We start from the raw sequence: 19,180 nt of genomic DNA, 5'->3' as shown, positions 1-19,180 counted from the left end.
GGTTAGAGGCAGCGAGTGAGTGAATGAATGACAAGGGCAGAAGCCGTCAATCGAGCCGTCTGTTGGTGTTGGTGAAGAAGATGCGTCGGCTGCAATGGAAAGAGAGCCGACGAACCACCTCCACAGCAGACCCATTTTCCTCGAGGCAAGGGATGGGGATCGTCGAGCCCAAGTAATCAACAGGAAATTGGATGGGCGCAAAAAAAAAAACACTGCATAACAGCACTCACATGATGACATGGTCCAAGTATTCGACTCAGCCCCGGTTCGACCAAGAACGTGTCCCCCACTGAGCGATTAGTGCTCCCGTCAGGTACAGTCAATCAAATAAAAGGGATTCTGGCTGTCCCGGACTTGGCGCGCGCCTCCGTTGATCTCTGTTCGGTGTCGGAGAGAGAGTGTGTGTGTAACGAGGTGCTGTCGTTTCGTTGGCAAGGAGGATCGCTCAGGGACTTTGTATTGAGGATTGCAGATGGGCGGCCTCGAGCGCTGTTACAGCAGAAAAAAAAAAAAAGCTTCGCCTCGCGCCCGCTCCTTTTCTTTTGCTTGTCGGTGGCTTCGCCTTTGCGTGGGCACGCGTGGTTGAGCAGCTCCGGCGCCGTTGATTTGGAACCTTTGTGGGAAATTCTAGCAAGCAGGAGTTAATTCCAATTCCACTTTCTCCTGGGGCTGTGGCTTGAGTGGTCCTCCTTGGGCGGAGAGGACTGACTAGTCCCGCAAGAGTAACCGGGTAATATCCTGGGATCTGGGCCCCCCTGGCAAGGCTCCAAAACACGCGTAACTGGACGACGGAGTAAATGGTGGTATTACCTGGAATGGGCGGGCTGTCGCAGCAACCTGAGACTGTGCAGAGTCGCAACAGAGTTGGTCCGGACTTTAGGTGTGTGGCCGGCAAAGGCTGGATGTTTCGTTTGTCTCTGCTTCTGGTTGATCCAATGCGCCGCTTCTTCGCGCTGCAGGCGTCGGAGCTTCTCGAAAGGCGTTCGTCGGTGTCGCACAGCAGCCGCTCGCTCGTTCGGATCGCTGGCCCGGCGTCTTGGCTCTGGCGGATCGTGAGACAGACTGGCCGAAGCGGTCGGATTCAGGCGGCCAAGACAGGAGGAGCCGGCAATAGGGCGGGGGTTGTGCGTGCGTGTGTCGTTGCGTCGGTCGGGGATCGAGAGGCGAAGGAGGCTGTGCTGGTAGTAGTATAACGAGATGCGAATTGCCGATAGCAGCAAGGCGACAGCAGTCGTAATGAAGAATAAAGGATGACGAGAGCCGGAGAAAAGAAGGCTATGCAAAGGAGAGGAGCCGGAAGCTGTGCCTTGTGTTTGTGCTGGCGTTGGAATTGGAATTGATTCTCTTTTTCCGCCTGTGCGCGGTTGAGCGAATGGCGGAGGAGAACGCAGTCAGCCGCGAGGAATGGAATCCTTTCCTTGTTGTCTCTTTGCCTCTCTTGGCTGCAGAGAGATGATGAAGAAGAAGAGGGACACGAGACCGGCGCACGATGGGTTTTGCAGACGGCGCACCCTCGAGCTTTTTGACTTGTGGGAGTACGCCAGTCCAGAGGGAGCTGCAAGTCAATGACGGCCCTGCTGTTGATCCCCTAAAATTCAAGGTTGTTGTGCCACCACGAGCTTAAAAGCCGGCTGTTGGCGCTTTACTTTTTCGCTTTAGGGGGTTACAAAGGGCTGCTGGTGCTTGCTGGACCGCAACAACCTCAAGAGGTGGGCAATCCAAGTGCCGAGCAAGTACCGCCCGGGTACTGCCGCGACGAGAAGAGACAGGGGGCTTCGACTTCGAGGTTCTTTGATCTTTGCGCAACCCGAATGCTTCAGATGATCTCGTCAGGTCGTCGTTTGTATGGCGACCGGGGTCTTTGTTGATGTGAGCGTATCCGTAGTAGTACAAATACGCAAGCACCTGCATTCCTCATCTAGGTACCTTATCTCTGTCGGTGCGCTGCATGCCTGCCTCTCTCTTGTACTCCCAACAATGACAACACAGAATCGCCCTCCATAGAACGACACCCTCTGCCAGCGCAGAATAAGTACTTACTATACCTACTCGTAAGGTACTTGGTATACTGCACCTTCGTCGGGCCACAGCCAATGAATCGTGCAAAGGTGACAAGGTGAAGTCTTGCCTGGTCGCGCACGGAGGCCTCCTCTCACCGTCTTGACCGTTGTTTGCCCTCCAGATTGAAAATGCGGGTGCCGCAGCTTGTCACGACTGGTGGCCCGTCTCAGCCACCGTTTGAACCAAACAACCTTGAACCCAACAGGACGGATCGCACAGCACGCCACCAAACAAAGAAAGCCTACCTACTACATAGGTAGGTACTATATCAATCACATACATTACATAGAATCAACTTACACGCGCCCTCAACCCCCAAAATAAACCCAAACAGCATCAGAAAAACATCGCTAATCAGACAATGTTCCAAAAACCTCCCTCACCCGTCCGCAATGTACACCCACGGTACTTGGTAGGTACTCGTTACGCCCAATCCCCTTGCCTCCACCAAACAAAAACCGGCGCGTCACCATGCCGTCGAGTCGTTCCCAGATCAAGCCTAGCTCCTTTTCAGCACCCCCTTGATTGACCGGGAGCGAGCCAAACTCTCCTCTCTCTTTCCCCTCAGGCACAGAAACCCTTCAAATTGGTGCTCACTCACTTTTGAGAACTGTCAAACATAGCAATTACCCTCTAAAATAAATACATGCACAAATGACTGCTCTGAATAGTACCTAATCCATCAGAGAGAAGAAGAATAAGAAGAAGAACTCCTCAATCGTTCATTGGCATGACTGTCCAAGTTTCAACACACGTGTAACAAAAGTGCAGCAAGCCCCCCCCAGCCGCCCACTCGCAAATTGGAAGCCAATCATTCCTCCACCCGATTGCCCAACAAGGGAACCCGTGGCGCCACCCATTTCATCGTCCTTTCATCACCATCAAATCAATCACTCAATGAAACCAGTGAAATCAACCACCCAGAATCAAGTTTCTTTCCATCACTTCTCCTTTTCACGGCCTCAACCATACACCACTTGCGTGTCCAAAAAAAGAAAGAAAGAATAAAAAAAAAAAAACACACACAGAGAATTAGTCTCTCTAGCTGCATGCACTCCTGCGTCCACCCTACATCGAACCTCGTAAGAATAATACCCAATCCGTGGGTACGCACAAGATGCCACCCCCTGACGTCAGCCGACATGCTGCAACTCCCTACCACTACGCCTTGCATCTTCATGCGCCTTCGTAAACTTGCAGCTTTTTGGGCATCTCCATTCGAGCCCACCCCCCGAATCGGTGAACTGTTAGGACTACTAAGACGGGGCGCAATCCTCTTCACCGTTTCCTTATTCCAAATCCCCCCATCGCTGCGTTTGATCTTACCTTACCTTACACACAGACCAGAGTAGTACTTCATATGCCTCCGCCTAGCAACGCGGCAACAAGAGGGAAAACGACTCCCGCACAGCCTTGGCAAACTTGATCTAAAAGCCTACCACCCACCTTATAAGAAGATGCTACTGCATGTATATTTACATGTTTGCGCAGCATCAGGCAGTTCGCAGTAATTGTTCCCAGTTTCATCACACAAATACCCATACAGGCTATTCCAAAGTCCAAACAGGACAACAAACAAATTCACCTCTACCCAAATCTCTCGTCAGCATCCCCTTCCCTTCCCTTCCCTTCCCTTCCTCACCAAAAAAACCGCCGCAAGACACAGAACTACCTTACAAAAGAGGCCGGCCTTTTCAAACAAGCATTTTTTCCATCCAATCCCGTCCCGCCACACACCAAGGTACTTGTAGTCGTATTCCTTCTCGCATATTTCCGTTCTAAGCATGCAGCTACCTCTTGCCATCACACTCCACGCTGTCCAAGCAAATCACCATAGAGCGCCCTTGGTACCCGAATCCCAAATTCATGCGACGGGTCTGCCAGCAGGTATCGTTGCCCATCACCGCCATCGTAGTTTGTGTAAAGAGGCTGTATCACAAAGCCTAAACAGCCACTCTGCCTACCTACCTTACGAAGCTAGCACTACTACCACGCCATCACACTACCTAACCGTGCCAGACTCAGGCGAGCTTCACAGATGCCATGTCATGTTAGGCTCCAATAGAGATCCTCCCAACACTACGAGTCACCTCGCCAAAAGGGTCGGGTCACAGCATGACAGCTCGCAAGAGCACAGCAGCCGCGTCCCAAACATCAGCTCACAAGTCGCACAAGTTCCGTCATATTCATTCGGTAATACAGCATCAATTCTAGTACTACCAAGATATACTTGTTTCCTTTTCAATGCCTTTCATATCTTCGAGGCAAGGAAAACCCCCGAGGAATCTATCATACCTAGGTTCCGATGGCCTAGCAGGTATCATTGAAAATGCCCTTGAATCGTGTCCTTCCTGTAAACGCCGTATCTACCGTCAAATGCGTTCCCTCCGTAGCCCTTCCTATATGCTGAGCAAAATGCAAGCCCCCCAGCCTCTTTATCCGCCGTCTGACGGTAAAGAGGCAATGGTTTACCAGCCGCGCCCACCGCTACTCCTGCACCGAAGCAAGAGAAAGAAGGGGCCGTGGCGAAAGAGGAAGAGTAAAACCGATTGGCGCCGTATGTGCCGCTAAGATGAAAGAACAAACAAAGAAAAAAAAAAAAAACAAGCAAGATAGGTTCCAGATCGACCATTTTAGAAATCCCTTCTGGGCTCTCTAGATCCATTCCATGTCATCGTCGTCGTCGCGTGGCTCCGCTGCTTTACGCGGCCGACCCCGTTTGCGTGGCTGAGATCCCGAGCGAGCGCGCTTCTTGCGGCCTCCAGGAGTGCCTGCGCCTTTCCTCTTGCGACCCCGTTCGGGCGTTGCACGGTCAGCATCGCCTTCGCTGGGCGTGCTTGGCCCATCCATGGCCATCTCCTCGTCTTCTTCTTGCACCTTGAGCTCCTTGTCGACGTTCATCAGCTCCACAAAGGCCTTACACTTGTGTGCCATTTTACTCATAGTCTCCAGGCTGCCCACATGCGCGGTCACCTCGTCCCAGAACCGCTCGCCGTGGACTCCCTGCACCTTCATCGGCATCTTGTTGAGGTCTTTGGCGAGCGCCTTGGCCTTGCCATCGTGTCGGCCCGTTCCCATGCCATACAGGCGCCGAAGATGCGTGCGGGCTTCCCACAGACAAGAGAGAATAACGGCGCCCGTTGTCAGTTGGCGGAGTCGGTTTGGGTCTACCTTGACGCCGAGAAGGATATCTCCCTCCGCGATTGCCTGCGCTTCAGTCGTCTCTGTCATGAGTTGACCCGTAACTTCATCTTGTTCCGTCTTGACCGGGTCGAGCCGCACATCGAAGACCTCCAATTCAATGAGGTGGGCGAGTGTCGCGCCGGTCGTGCTCACAATCTTTTCCATCATGTTCACAACCGTCTGGAGCTCTCCAACCGTCTGATATTCGAAGAATGCCATATTCTCGATGATGAATCGGGAGTAGTCGAGGTGAGGAGGCATCTCGTCAGATGCGTCCAGCTGCGCAATGTCAAAGTTGACCTGTCCACAAAGCTTCTCCAGGAAGCGCTGCCTGTTCTTCATCTTGCTAATCTTCAATACCTCCATCATGAGGTGTAGCTTGGGCTGGAAGACTTCGGGAATGGCTCCGTGAGAGTCCTTGACAATGTCTCGCTGGTAGTTGTAAGCCGACTGGATGGCCTTGACGTATTCTCGCTCGAGCACCGTCTCGTGCTTCTCGTGGAGTGACCGATGTTCCACAAAGGCCAGCTCGGCAATCTTTCGGTTTGACGAGGTCTCTAGCGTCATCAATGTCACTCCCGTCTCCTTGGGATGCGTCAGGCCTTGGCGGTTGATGCTACCCAGGACTTCCATTGCGAGAAAGGCGTGTTCGTCTAGACTCCCCAACGCAATTCGCGTGATATCCTTGAGAAACCTTTGGGTGGTAGCGCTGGCCACGTCGTCAAAGTTAGTGCCGCCCATGACTGTGAGCTCCCGTTTCTTATCACTCGCCCCGGACTCGGCTCCAAGCTCGGATCGGCTCTCTTCCGTGAGTAAAAATTCTTTGAACGATTTCAGAATCATGGCTTCCAGAATGGGGACCTCTTCTTGGAAGACCTGCTGGAAGGCCGTGTAGACCTGAGCCAGGACGTAATTTCGGGGCCACGACTGACAAACCAGGCCGATTGCATCGAGAGCGGCCTTCCGTGCCTCCAGCGGTTGGGAAGGTGAGGTAAACGGCGACAGGACGTCCACGATGAGCCGGGGAACCGAATCTCCCTCCCACTTGGGAAGACGCGCCCGGAACACCGCCTTCTGCTTATCGAGGTCGCAGTGCTTGCCAACATTTCCAACGAGGATGGAATAGGCAGAAAAGAAATTGATCTTCTTGCTATCCAGCAATGTACCTCCAGCCCTCAGTTTTTGAATACCGACTATACCCGAGGCGACCAGATTGGCCAAGGGTCCAAAGTCGTTGAGCAGATCGCAGACAACCTTTGTGCATGCAATCAGGTCGTCCAAAGCACCGCGAGAGGCAATCTTTCCGATACCCTTGAGAAGTTGCAGGCGAATATCCACCAGAAACTCATTGGGCACTGTTGGCAGCTGAGGCAGGACGCGTTTGTAAATCACCGTCACTGCTCGAAACGCCGCCAGTTCGTCGGTGCCGCTGAAGCTTGCGAGATGGGGTTTCAGAAGTCTAATCTGTTCGAGACTGAACAACTTGGGATCGGCCTTGGCAAAGATTGTGAGCACTTGCAGGGCATCACGACCTGTTGGGCCTCCTTCTTCCGATTCTCCGCTGTCGATGAGGCCAAACATGCTGCTCACCAGCTGTGAGCAAACAGAAAAGGGGCCCTCCAGTGACTTGTCCTTTGGTCGGAGAATCGACTGGAACACCTTGTCTAGAGTTTCCGTCACGTTGCCTGTCTTGACTGTCTGGATGATCAGAGCCACATGCTCGGCCAATGACTTCTGGAAAGCGGCTGAGCTGTCACGGCCGTAGAAGGGAGCGAACCAGACTTCTTCAATCATCTGGCGGGCAAGGTCGCGAACGCCATCGTCGGGATCCTGTACGCGCCGGAGCAGGCCATTTGCTATAGAGCTGCGCAGTCCATTGTCGTGATTGCGGAGGTAGATGTCGCGGGCGAGCTTCATGGCTCGCTTTCTGACACCCACGCCGGCATCTTGGAAGCGGTCGATGACCTTGGGCGTCAATGGCGCTTCCAGAACCGGCCGAAGCGCGATGCAGCTCCCCAAAAGGCCGAGGGCAGAGTCTCTCACTTGCGTAGACGAGTCGCTCGAGCAGTCTAGGATAAGCTGTATCACCATGGAATCGCCATCCAGGATAGAGGGATCCGTCTCCAGGACTTGATTGATGCTCTTCAAGCTCTTGCTGCGTACTGTTGCTTGATCGCTCGCCATTGAACCAAGAAGGATGTTGAGAATCTTGTTGAAGGATTCAAAGAGCGGAGACTGCAGCAGGAGAATGGAGTAGGAAAGCTTGGCTTGAGTCGCGCTCACAGCCTTGAAGGTGTACTCGTTTGAGAGCCACCGGCGATCCTGAATCATCATCCGAAGGCGATAGGCGAGGCGGCCCAGTTCCTGATCTCTTTCGTCGTCATTGTCCTGGATCGAATCGTATCCCGCGTGTACCCGAGTGGCCCAGTCAGTGATGAGGTACGACACCGCGCTGAACAGGTAAGGGTCGTCTGATAGACGAGCCTGAAGGAACTCCAGCGTCGCTCGATAAGGTCCATCCCAGGCAACGATGTGCTCAATCGGGCTCTTTTGCTCGAGAACGTGACAAGCGAGAGCGGCCAGATATCGTGACAGCTCGTCGACGTTGCTAACCTCGAACAAGTTGGCAGCCCGCTTGACGTGGGACCGCAGACGCGATATGGCTGCGCTCATGTGACCGAGCATTTCGAGAGCCATGTTCTTGGCGGGCGCGGCTGTCCTGGGCGCCTCAAAGAGCTGGACCATCATCAACATGAGAAGGCGCAAGAGCAGCTCCGCCGACGGCCAGTCTGGAGAATCGAGGCATGTGGTGAAGTCCTCGACGAAGAGATCCAAGAGGTTTCGATACGGGGTGTCACCTGATTTGGTCGATCCAATTGCCCGCTTCACTATGAAGTTGATGATGTACGAAGCGTTTCGCGCGGCGCTTTCGCTGAGAGGATCAGCAGCCGCCTCCAGCTCTTGGATGGCGACGGCGTGCTGCTGCGCGCCTTGGTCCTCGCTGTTAACGGAGGATAGCATTTCCGTCTTCTTGGCCGTCTTGTCAGGCAGCTCATCCTCGCTTTCGGCATCCTCTTCCATCTCATCATCCTCACCGCCGAGGGCACGGAGTGCGGCAGTGCGACGTCCCTCGTTCTCCTCAACCCTTCCAGAGCTAGCCTGAACCAATCGCATGAGGAGTGCAGACACTGGCTGAATGTTACCACCCTCGGAAAGCTTGAAGTGCCTGGAGCTTTGTTTGCCCACCGGAAGCTTCTCCAGAGAGGTTAGGATATCATCAATGATGCCCTGTCGCTGATCGGGCTTGATGAGGAAAATCTGGCAGAGCATGTCCATAGCAACACTGCGAATACCATCAAATCGCTGCACTCCGACCACCGAGTCCTTCTCAAAATAGGCATTCTCGACGAATACCAGCTTGGACGCGGTGTACTCTAGAGCATTGAGAACGGTCTCCGAGAGTTCAACTTTCGTAATTAGCTCCGCAAGGGTGGCGAACAGCCTTTGGCAGCAGACGAAAGTAGACGACAAGGCTTTCTTGTGCTTGACCATCATCCGGAATAGGCTCGCGGAAGAAGACGAGTTCCGAAGCTCAACAAGAGGGATGATTATGTCTTCGGTGACGGCCTTGAAGACGTTGAAGCATCTGGTCATGGTGCCTTCTGCGTAGAGGCGCTTATCCTCTCGGCCTCCAGACAAGATCCGCAGGCATGTACGCGCAGCTTTCATGCCCAGCTCAACCTCTGGCAGCTGCTGGACCCACGACTCAACGCTGGCTTCATCCCAGCTTTCGTCGGCCCGGAGCTCCAAGGCCTCAGCCGCCCTCACACTGTTATCGCTCAGTTTCATGATGTGGAGGAGGTCCTCAATCGGGACTCTGTGAAAGCATTTGAGTGAAATAGCCTTCTGCATGGCGCTCTGTAGCTTCTGATGCATTCCGCCGTTCATGATGACCTCGTTGTGGCCATTCAGCGTCACGGCTTGCTCATGTCCCGGTTCCATTGCAATGGCATGTCCAACCGCTACGAAGACACTGCGCATAAGAGTGTTGATCGACTCAAGGGCGGTTTCTGCTCGCTGCTGTTGGCCAAGGCTGACACTGCTAACGAGGCCTTGGCCATCTGGAGCCGCGTGTCGATCCTCTTTGCGGGAAGAGAGGTTATCGGGGGCAGATGGCACATGCGCGAATTCCAGATATTCGTCCTTCTTGATGTGCGACGAAGGAAGCTCAACTCGGAATGAGGCAGGGTTATAGTTGACGTTGTTTGTTTCGGAAGGTGCAGAGCCAGCATTCTGGTCATCATCCGGAGCGGTGGGCAACACTGGTGGTGCGTTCTGCACCGGCGATTCAGGGGAAGCCTGAGCGTTGGCAGAGGCAGTGGCATCAACGTAAGCCGACGGGTCAAAACCTCTTCTGGAAGGTATCAGGACCTCGATCCTCGACTGACGAGCCTTGGGTCTTGCATGGCCGTCTAAAGGAGCTACAGGGTTCTCAGGCGCACTGCTTGGCACCGCCATGTCCGCTGCGAGTGAGTGGCTCTTGTCGCCGTTAACGCCAGCAGCGTGAGAGCCCGCAACATTAGGCTTCGTCGCCTTGAAGTAGCCCCCGACCTTCTCGTAGACGGCCCGCGCAATGGGTGATAGTCCCTGAGAGAGGCTGGCAGCCCGTGGGTTCGCTTGCCCTGCCAGTACGGACTTGAAGTTGCTGCGTAGCATGTTAGCAACTGCACCTGACCGGAGAGCTTCTGACATACTAATGGGTTCTTTGAGAAGGCTTGATTTCGTGCAGGACAAGGTCGACGGCTTGCTTGGTGCTTCTCGGAAGGTGAGGCTGGCCGAGAGCCTCTTTGTTCAGTCGCTCGTATTCGCTATGTGGGAAGAGATCTGAGATGGAAGGAGCGGGCGAGCCGAAACCCAGGCTGGGGTCGGGGATGATTTCTGGAGGAAGGAGCAAGTGTTAGTAGCTTCCCAGCATAAACAGGATGAAACCAGGCTTGAAAGCAAAGAAGATGAAGCAAATATGGCGGCAAAGGACGCAAAATATCGAGCAGAGACATGGTGGTGGCCTACCAGAAACAAACGGGACGGTTGAGGTTTGTGGAGAGTACGGCAGAGATTCCTGCAGCGTAAACGGTCGCGATATCGCGTTCTGAGGAGCGGCCGCGCCGTGGTTGGCACTGCCGCCCTCGTCGGAGCGTGGCATGTTGTTTGGCTGCATGTCGGCCAGAGTCTGGATGCTGACGAGACCTCACCAGGGACGCATCGTCGACACGGGAGCTACAGGCGCAGCAGAGGCTCCTCAGCGTGTCATGGGAGGAATTGGACGGCGGAGGTGCAGCTTTTTGAAGGAACCGGCCGACGAGGGAGAGGAGTTGAGCGCCGGAGCGGCGGCCGGTGGCGTCGATGGCAACGGGAGCGTCGAATTAACAAGGCATGAACAGCAGCTCGCGCGTGGCTTCAATGCGTGCCCAAAGTGCTGCCGGTTGGGTACTACGATGTTCTGGTCTCGTCGAATCCTGGACTCGCGCGCATCGCCAGCCTGGAGAATCCCGCCAGCCTCGCTGGACCAATCTCGTCAGCCCAAAAGACATCCCATGGCCCGTGCGGCCGGGCCTCGGCCAATGAGGCGCGCTTCCGGCGCCCGGTACCTTGCCTTATCAGTTATTCCGGATTAGCAGGCCCCTGTCAGTGGTCCTGCAAGATCTTTTGCCAGTTGTCTTGCATGACAATTTTTGTACAGCTGGTTCCACGCGAATCCCTCCATTCAGTGCTCCCACGTAGAAAATTCGTCATTGGGCTCTGCGCTGGCAATTTGGCTTGAGAAGATCCTTGGAAGAGAAGAAATTGAGAAAATGGCTGCCATTGGGTCCATGGTCTTCTGCACCGACTGCGGAAATCTACTTCCGGCGACTAAGGGAACCGAGCAGAATGTGCTGAGCTGCGAGTGCTGCAGCGCCGAGAACAAAGGTTTGAAGGCTTGGAAATTTACTTGACGCATCCGGAAGGGAGGAATTAACGAATGAGATTCTCAGATACTGGCGCCAAGGTCATCGTGACACAGTCGAAGCCCTCGGATTTCCCTTCGTTCCTGCGCCAGAAGCTCCAGTCCAGCGTCCAGTCCGTGGAGCGTCACACGCTCAACACCGAGAGCACCGTTCGCGAGCGATGCCCCAACTGCGGCCGAGAAGAAGTCAAGTACACGACGGTGCAACTGCGAAGCGCCGACGAAGGTTCAACCGTCATCTATAACTGCGAATGTGGTAACAGCTGGCACGAAAACAATTAAGGCTCTGCATATTTCTCTATGTGGGAGACTCTATAAATCAGTGATGGAGAAAGCTTTTTCTTTCCTACTCCTTCCTTTCCTTTACGCAGAGGCGCCGGCTACCTCTGGGATCAACGCATACTCCGTCTCGCCGCCTCTCTCATACTCGGCCATGTCCAACGCCACAATGACGCTCTCGCGAACAACCTGCTCCTTGTCGTGAAGGAAGCGCTTCAGGATGTCCTCGACGCCCTCCTCGTCTCCGAGACTGCCGAGCGCCTCGGCGGCTTCGTGGCGCACCATGCTGGCCTCTTCCTGGTTGCTCAAGGCCTCTGTGAGAGCGGGGATAGACGCGGGATGTGAAAGCTGGCCAAAGACAAAGGCAATCTCGTGGCGGAAGAGAGCTGAGGAGTCGGCGAAGCCCTTGGCAAGGGCGTGGACGGCAGGGACGGCGGTGGGAAGGTCTGGAGGGGAGGCAAGATCGCGGAGGGCAAACATGGCACGGTATCGCATGAAGAGCGGCTGGTTGGCGTCCATCAGCACTCTCTCGAGTTCTTCAACCGACTTCTCGGACTCGGGCATGGGGGGCGCCGGGTCGACTGAGGCAAAGTCGCTAGAACATAGCATTAGCGAATTGACACCAAACATTGGGAAAGAGTAAGAGCTCGTGTAGATACCTTTGACGCAGCTTCTCCTGCTTCCTTGACTCTGAGTTTTCCCACTCAATGCGATCGATGGCAATCTCGCACGTCTCCTTGACGACAACCTCCTCGCCAGCACGATCCCTAAACTGGCGCAGCAGATCCAGGCTGGAAGCCTTACCCAGCGCACCCAGAGCCTCAGCGGCCTCGTGTCTGCACATGGGATCCTCCTTCAGATCTGACAGGACATCTCGCAGAGGCGCAATCGCCGCCTCGTTGCCAGTCTGCCCAAGGCAGTACGCAACCTCGTGCTTCAGGAGCGCAGACGGTGAAGCGAACGCAGCGGCGATGGCTTCGATGGCCGCGAGGGCCTCGTCGGCGTCGGACGTCTTTGCGACATGTTTGAGGGAGAATAAAGCGCGGAAGCGAACGGGGAGGGGCGTTTCCTCGGAGCAGAGGCTCTGTCTGAGGCTCGCGATTGTAGTGCTAGGCATGATGAATTTCAAATTACGTGTTGATTCGTCTCAAATGCAAAGCTTGAGGGTATCTCAATATAAAGTCAACGGAGACCGAGCCGAGTTGCACGCACTCTATCGAGGGACGAAAATTTAGGTGGGGTGGTGGGGTGACTCGTCTCGAATTTCTCTTATCAGATGCAAAACGGATCTGGGGCGAAATTTCGGAAAATTTGGGTGTCCTAGTGCCTCATAAAGCGCAATTGCAGCCCAGTGGGCATGCCATGAGAAGTGGATAACCACTTCAGCGGTTCCATGGTCTAACGGTTATGACTGCGGATTCTGATTCCGCCAGCGAGGGTTCGACTCCCTCTGGAACCTAGACTTTTTCTTTTTTGCCCTTTTTCTGACTTGTAGACATTCATCCGTCAGCTCTTTTGTCAGTCTCGGGATGGTGACTTGTATCTGGTTGCATTGCATTGGATGCTCTACTCTTTTTGTTATCATGCATTGGTTTTTGATCTGCTCTTTTTTTGTTTCTCATCTGATCTCCGTCCTGCCCTGTTCAGTCCGTACGTGCGTCCCATGTTCAACTCAGTAAGAGGACGAGGGGTGGCGAATACGGCGCCTTTTTCAGTTATTCGTTGCTTACCCTGTATCACTCTGCTTGGGAACGCGGGCACTTTTTGTCTTTCTTCTTTTTCTACGGTTTGTTCATCAGATCTCTGCCCTCGATGTAAACAATATCGCTCTATTCCCACTTCTCCATGTCCTTCACTTGGCAGTAAAGACCCATGTGCTGCAGTTCGCATCCTTGGCCGTCGTCCCGATCTCGGACGCGATGGCTTACCAACTCCAGCTTCCCACTGGTGTAGCTCCCATTATTAAGCTTTAGCCACTCACCTCTTGTATTTCCGCATCAATTCTTCCGCTCGGTACAACTTCTACATCTCCCCATTCTCGACACTCAGTACGGACCTTTCGCATTCTGGGCCCTCAGAAGAAGAGAAACAAAAGGGTTATCCCAATCGCTGATATCACAAGGCACATACACTGCAACTGGAACCCACACAACCGCCGCTATGGCGCCTTCATTAGAAGAGCCAGAGGCCGTCGCCGACGTCATCGCCAATCCCCTCAAACAGAGACCCCAGCTGGTTGCTCCCGAGCCGGAACACTGCCCAGGCCCCGAATCCGAGCGTGCCGGCACGGCGTCGTCATGCGACGGCTGTCCCAACCAGGCCATCTGCGCATCCGCCCCCAAGGGCCCCGACCCAGACATCCCGATCATCACGGCGCGGTTAGAGAAGGTCAAGCACAAGATATTAGTGTTGAGCGGAAAGGGCGGCGTGGGAAAGAGCACATTTACAAACCTACTGGCTCATGCCTTTTCAACAAACCCCGATAGCACGGTCGGCGTCATGGACGCCGACATCACGGGGCCCAGCACGGCCAAGATGCTGGGCGTGGAGGACGAGACGATCCACGTCAGCGCCACGGGCATGTCGCCGGTGTGGGTGACGGAGAACCTGGCCGTCATGTCGATCCAGTTCATGCTGCCGGACCGAGACGCCGCCATCATCTGGAGAGGTCCCAAGAAGAACGGGCTGATCAAGCAGTTCCTCAAGGACGTGGAGTGGGGGGAGCTGGACTTCCTGCTGGTGGACACGCCGCCGGGGACGAGCGACGAGCACCTGAGCGTCAACTCGTTCCTGAAGGAGAGCGGCATCGACGGCGCGGTGGTGGTGACGACGCCGCAGGAGGTGGCGCTGCTGGACGTGCGCAAGGAAATCGACTTTTGCCGCAAGGCGGGCATCCGGATCCTGGGGCTGGCGGAGAACATGAGCGCCTTCGTGTGCCCCAACTGCAAGGGCGAGAGCCAGATCTTCAGGGCGAGCACGGGGGGCGGGAGGGCGCTGGCGGAGGAGATGGGGATTCCGTTCCTGGGGTCGGTGCCCTTGGATCCGAGGATACGGATGGCGTGTGATTATGGGGAGAGCTTCTTTGACTCGTTCCCTGATAGTCCGGCGTGTGTTGCGTTTAAGCAGGTGGTGAGGAATGTAGGGCGGCAGTTGGGCTTGGACGAGAAGAGCGTGCTACCAGAATAGATGCATCATAACAGCAAAAGGAAAAAAATGCACGATGTATATAGCAAAGGTCTAAGTAAATGATTGGATATATATCATGATTGATGTGCGTAGCCAAATCAACAGCGTTTCTTTCTCCGTTGCGTCAGGTGCTAGTATTTCTCCGTGGCCAGCTGCTTGGGGATATCCTCCAAGTCCTCCGCCGACTCTATATCAATGACCTTGTTGACCTCGGCCGTGTTGCGTATCAGCTCCTTTGCGCCGGCGTAGAGCATCCTCGTTTCGGCGTTTGTTGTCATGGGGAGGTAGTAGAGCAGTACGTAGGGCACCGATAACCGACCGTCGGGCTATATGAACTTGTAAGCCACTTTGATGTGCCAAGATTAAGCACGTGTATGTGAAGAGGGAAGTATAAACTTGCCATTGTCAGGGGATAGCTGAGGAGGATGAATCGGGGAGCATGGTCGGGAAGGTCTTCGGCTATCTCGTCGAGAGACGTGTATGTGGTCTTGTCTTGATCCTGGTGGATTTCGTGGGTAGTCTTATCGATCAGGTCTGTTCCAGTCGGAATTGCCAGTTAGCATCTGGAATGGGCCTCGAGCAAACGTGTCTGTCGTCCGCAGCCTTCGACGTACATACAGATGACTGCTTGCGGCTTGCTGGCGCGGGATGTCGTCAGCCGGAACTTGCGCAGGTGCTCCTTGGTCTCGCCGGAGATGTTGTAGAGCCTTGATTCGGAAGCCTGATTCTCGCCGGATCGACCACCGAGTTAGCAATGCGTACATAAGGTACCATGGTCAGGGACTCGGGCAGGGTAGAGGGGCATCGTTGGAGCATCATGGCGGGGTTGTGATGGGATGACTTGCCATGGCTGTGGCGTCGCAAGGCTGATGATGGATATAGAAACAGCTGCAGAGCGAAGGTGACAAGGGCCGAGCCGTGATAGAAGGTAGCCTCGAGATGTTGTTCAAGGATGCAAAGAGCTGAAATGCCCGAGTCCGAACTGACGTTGGCACCAAGCAGACAAGAGGTCATCAGCGATCCATGGTCTAGGTGATCTCTAGAGCTCCCCTCTCCCAGGTCCCCGCTAAACCGCTAACATAAACCCCCCACATCTCAATCGCCGGCCTCGCCCGCGGAAAATGGGCGTCACGGGCCGTCTTTACGCCTTTCTTGCTCGAATTCCAAGCTCAAGAACCACATTGGGATACTGTTTTTCTTTCTCAACATACAAAAGTGAGGCATCAGTTACTCTTGAACACAGTCGTCATTCATTCATTCACCAGAGTACATAGTCACTTTGCGGAAAGTTGATAGAAAGCTGGAATATCCGGGCCCATCCTCATCTGATAATCCGTCCTCCCCACCTCTTCACCCATGTTCTCGCGGCTATCCAAGGCCGCAAGTCATCGCTTACCCACCGCCGCATCTCCCTCCTTCATCACCCAATCCCGTGCTCGTCCGGCCGCCTCCTTGTTCAGAATGTCAGCTGCCGGGGACCGCCTCATCCAGACGGCGGCGTGCCTGATCATTGGCGATGAAGTTCTGGGCGGAAAGGTGTGTCTTTTACCGCGTGAATTCGTTTCGAGGAAGAGGAAGCTAACGGGTTCAAACAGACTGTTGATGTCAGTACATGATGAGCTACGTGGGACGTAAAATTGCAGAGAAAGGCGTCGGCTGACGCTTTCGCAGACAAATTCGGCGTACATGGCAAAGTGGTGCTTCTCTCTTGGCATCGTGAGTTTGCAGTCTTCATTCAATCACACGAAGCCGGAATGACTAAACACCAATTTGCCTTGATACAGGGTCTGAAGCGTATCGAAGTCATCGAGGACGATGAGAGTGAAATCATGGAGGCCGTGAGCCGAATGAGCAACCGCTACGACTTTGTCGTCACCAGGTGAGCTCATGAACATTAAATCAGCCATCCATATTTCCCTTGCTAATCGTCAAAACTCAACCCACAGCGGAGGCATCGGCCCAACGTAAGAAGCAACCCTCTTCCAATCAACAGCCCCTTTCTCATTCTCATTCTCATACGCGTCATCAAACTCTACAGACACGACGACATCACCTACCAATCCATCGCAAAGGCCTTTGGCCTACCCCTCAAGCTCCACCAGGAAGCCTACGAGAAGATGAAGAAGCTCTCCAAGCCGCACCCCAAGCAGCCCGACTTTGACTGGAACGTCGATTCCCCGGCCCTCAGGGCCAGGCTGCGCATGGTCGAGCTCCCGACGGACGAGTCGCGCCCTCTGAGCGAACAGTTCATCTTCCCGCAACAAGACATGTGGGTTCCTGTCTCGGTTGTGAACAAGAACGTGCATATCCTGCCCGGAGTGCCGCTGCTCTGTGAGTTTGAGTGCCCCTCTCAAAGCTTGCCATGACATACATTCACAAGGAATGGAACAAAGACTAACGACGTGTTTGTTGGACCTTGCCATTCTCATAGTCCAAAAGCTGCTGGATGGACTGAAGCCTCACATCCTCCCCCGCCTGGTCGACCCCGAAGGCAAAGGAACCCACCGAATTATGATTTCGACGCCGTTGCCTGAAAGCGCCGTGGCAGAGTATCTCACCGAGCTGGCCGCCAAGGTAGAGTCCCGCGGCGTAAAAGTAGGGAGCTATCCGCGATGGGGCAGGAAGCGTAACACTGTTACGTTGGTCGGAAGGTAAATTTCACAAATGCTCCCATCATTGGCCCAGGGACATTGTTATTTTCTCTAGGGTTTGTTTCATTCCTTGATTGAGAACTTGACTAACGGTTGTATTTGTGGAATAGGGATAAGGAGTATCTCGAAAGCCTCGTCGCCGAAGTCGAAGCAGGAGTCCAAGGCAAACGCGTCTCCAAGGAAGACGAACTCGACGAGGTCGACAAGTCGGAAAAGAAACTCTAGACGCCTAATTCCCTTCTTCTTACCTACCACTTACTGGGCACGTATACACTTCCATACATCAGGTAGTTATCGCATTAGAACTCTTTACACAATAAATCGCCACGATCTTTCATGTTGTCCGCCTCTCTTCTTCTTCAACTTGACTTGAATGTTCGTTCAAGGGGTGTAGCAAAGTATTACCTTGTGTTCCTACTGCCGGCTTCCGCCTCGCCACTTATCGGACCGCGGCTCTCGGATGTAGTATCACGTTCGTCTGCTTTTCGTCTGTCCTCGTCTGTGCTTTTACTGTAGCGAGCGAACTTTTTCTTTTTCTTTTTCTTTTTCTTTTTCTTTCTTTCTTTTTTCTTTTTCTTTCTTTCTTTTTTCTTTTTCTTTCTTTCTTTTTTCTTTTTCTTTCTTTCTTTTTTCTTTTTTCTTTCTTTCTTTTTTCTTTTTCTTTCTTTCTTTTTTCTTTTTCTTTTTTTTTCTGTTGCCCGCCTCTACAAAGTATGTTACTTAGCCAGTCCTACTATACCAGATCTTACCTTACCTTGCCTTGAACCTTAGTAGTAAGATCTGGCACTGTAAGACAGTGACGAGCATCAGTTTACTCAACACCCGTCTTCGTCACGGACTGCACTACTTACTGCCGGCCCACGGACGTAATCTGAGTAACAAAGCAAGCGTAACGTTCGGATGTCTCAGTCAGTCCGCTACAGAACGAAGCACATAGTAGATCCGGACCCCGGTTCTGAAACTCCCAGAGATTGACACTCGACTATCCCCGAGGTAAGTACCTACTATATGCGAGGGAGGGGCGTGGGATAGCAGAGATGCTGCTGCCGTGATACCAAGCGTGTGTGTGTGCTCTGTGAGGTAGTATGCATATCTGAGAACCCTAGTACTACTACGATCATTGAAACGTGACTCTGTAGCGGGAATCTGGAGGCGTATAAGTTCCCGTCAGATTGCTGTGAGCCCGCAATTCCAGCCTGGCGCTGTGGTTTAGCTCGTGTCTTCATGTCTGGTGTTACTGCCGTTCTATCTCCACGGGGCTGCGTGCCGGCAAGACAATGTCTGTGACTTGGAGGATGGCTATTGGAGCGCCTTGGATCAGGGCGTCGTTCCTGGTTTCATATCTTGGGACGTTGACCGGCGCAATACAGATTGTACCATCTCTCTGGAAGGTATGGGTACCACAAAGTGGCATGTACCTTGGGCAAGTAGAAAGCGGCGTCTGGCTGTTCTATGCTACGTCTGTGTCGTTTCCTTCTCTCTGCGAGCGTCTGTCCCTCGGAGCTGACCAAAGAGCCCAGGAGGGCAGAAGGGTGATATCGACGAACTGCTACTTGCGGCATCAAGCAAATGCAGTGTCCCTTCTGCGTAGCATCGTATATCCCAGAGTGGCATGTCGTCAGCTTGGGTTTGGCTGGATCTGACCCGGCCATTTCTCCTCCCCTTTCGAGCTGCTCCCTGCCCGGCAGATGATGGCGAGAGCGGATGGTGGGCGGATTCACGTGCATGCTGGCATCGAAGAGTTCCCTACATGTACCTCGTATGCCTTTTTGTGTCCGACTTTGGTGTGGGATGCTGTGGGCGAGACTGGATGCCG

At 53.9% G+C, this 19,180-nt stretch overlaps 7 protein-coding genes across 7 annotated transcripts; 4 read left to right on the top strand and 3 right to left on the bottom strand.

The window, feature by feature from the left end:
* Window positions 1-4,716: 4,716 nt before the first annotated feature.
* On the bottom strand, window positions 4,717-10,462 carry CCMA1212_004441 (Protein rad9; the record flags this gene model as incomplete). The annotated part of the gene is made up of 3 exons (XM_073701744.1): window positions 4,717-9,949; window positions 9,999-10,182; window positions 10,315-10,462. The coding sequence occupies 3 exons, from the start codon at window positions 10,460-10,462 to the stop codon at window positions 4,717-4,719; spliced, it is 5,565 nt and encodes a 1,854-aa protein (XP_073559801.1).
* CCMA1212_004440 (uncharacterized protein) lies at window positions 10,461-10,919 on the top strand (the record flags this gene model as incomplete). The annotated part of the gene is made up of 1 exon (XM_073701743.1): window positions 10,461-10,919. The coding sequence occupies one exon, from the start codon at window positions 10,461-10,463 to the stop codon at window positions 10,917-10,919; it is 459 nt and encodes a 152-aa protein (XP_073559800.1).
* A 177-nt stretch (window positions 10,920-11,096) lies between these two features.
* CCMA1212_004439 (DNA-directed RNA polymerase I subunit RPA12) lies at window positions 11,097-11,530 on the top strand (the record flags this gene model as incomplete). Its single annotated transcript, XM_073701742.1, has 2 exons — window positions 11,097-11,211; window positions 11,277-11,530. 2 exons carry the CDS (start codon window positions 11,097-11,099, stop codon window positions 11,528-11,530), a joined length of 369 nt encoding a protein of 122 aa, XP_073559588.1.
* Window positions 11,531-11,611: 81 nt separating this feature from the next.
* On the bottom strand, window positions 11,612-12,644 carry CCMA1212_004438 (Deoxyhypusine hydroxylase; the record flags this gene model as incomplete). Its single annotated transcript, XM_073701741.1, has 2 exons — window positions 11,612-12,122; window positions 12,187-12,644. The coding sequence occupies 2 exons, from the start codon at window positions 12,642-12,644 to the stop codon at window positions 11,612-11,614; spliced, it is 969 nt and encodes a 322-aa protein (XP_073559589.1).
* Window positions 12,645-13,687: 1,043 nt separating this feature from the next.
* CCMA1212_004436 (Cytosolic Fe-S cluster assembly factor NBP35) lies at window positions 13,688-14,713 on the top strand (the record flags this gene model as incomplete). The annotated part of the gene is made up of 1 exon (XM_073701740.1): window positions 13,688-14,713. The coding sequence occupies one exon, from the start codon at window positions 13,688-13,690 to the stop codon at window positions 14,711-14,713; it is 1,026 nt and encodes a 341-aa protein (XP_073559584.1).
* A 131-nt stretch (window positions 14,714-14,844) lies between these two features.
* CCMA1212_004435 (Actin-depolymerizing factor gmf1) lies at window positions 14,845-15,529 on the bottom strand (the record flags this gene model as incomplete). Its single annotated transcript, XM_073701739.1, has 4 exons — window positions 14,845-15,039; window positions 15,084-15,247; window positions 15,332-15,434; window positions 15,485-15,529. The coding sequence occupies 4 exons, from the start codon at window positions 15,527-15,529 to the stop codon at window positions 14,845-14,847; spliced, it is 507 nt and encodes a 168-aa protein (XP_073560005.1).
* A 540-nt stretch (window positions 15,530-16,069) lies between these two features.
* Window positions 16,070-17,589, top strand: CCMA1212_004434 (Uncharacterized protein; the record flags this gene model as incomplete). The annotated part of the gene is made up of 7 exons (XM_073701738.1): window positions 16,070-16,317; window positions 16,363-16,429; window positions 16,498-16,592; window positions 16,660-16,677; window positions 16,752-17,044; window positions 17,145-17,364; window positions 17,475-17,589. 7 exons carry the CDS (start codon window positions 16,070-16,072, stop codon window positions 17,587-17,589), a joined length of 1,056 nt encoding a protein of 351 aa, XP_073560006.1.
* Window positions 17,590-19,180: the final 1,591 nt, after the last annotated feature.

This window comes from Trichoderma ghanense (assembly GCF_004382785.1).
Source record: "Trichoderma ghanense strain CCMA-1212 chromosome Unknown scaffold_4, whole genome shotgun sequence".
NCBI lineage: Eukaryota > Fungi > Ascomycota > Sordariomycetes > Hypocreales > Hypocreaceae > Trichoderma > Trichoderma ghanense.
This window is presented reverse-complemented; position numbering and strand designations above follow the sequence as displayed.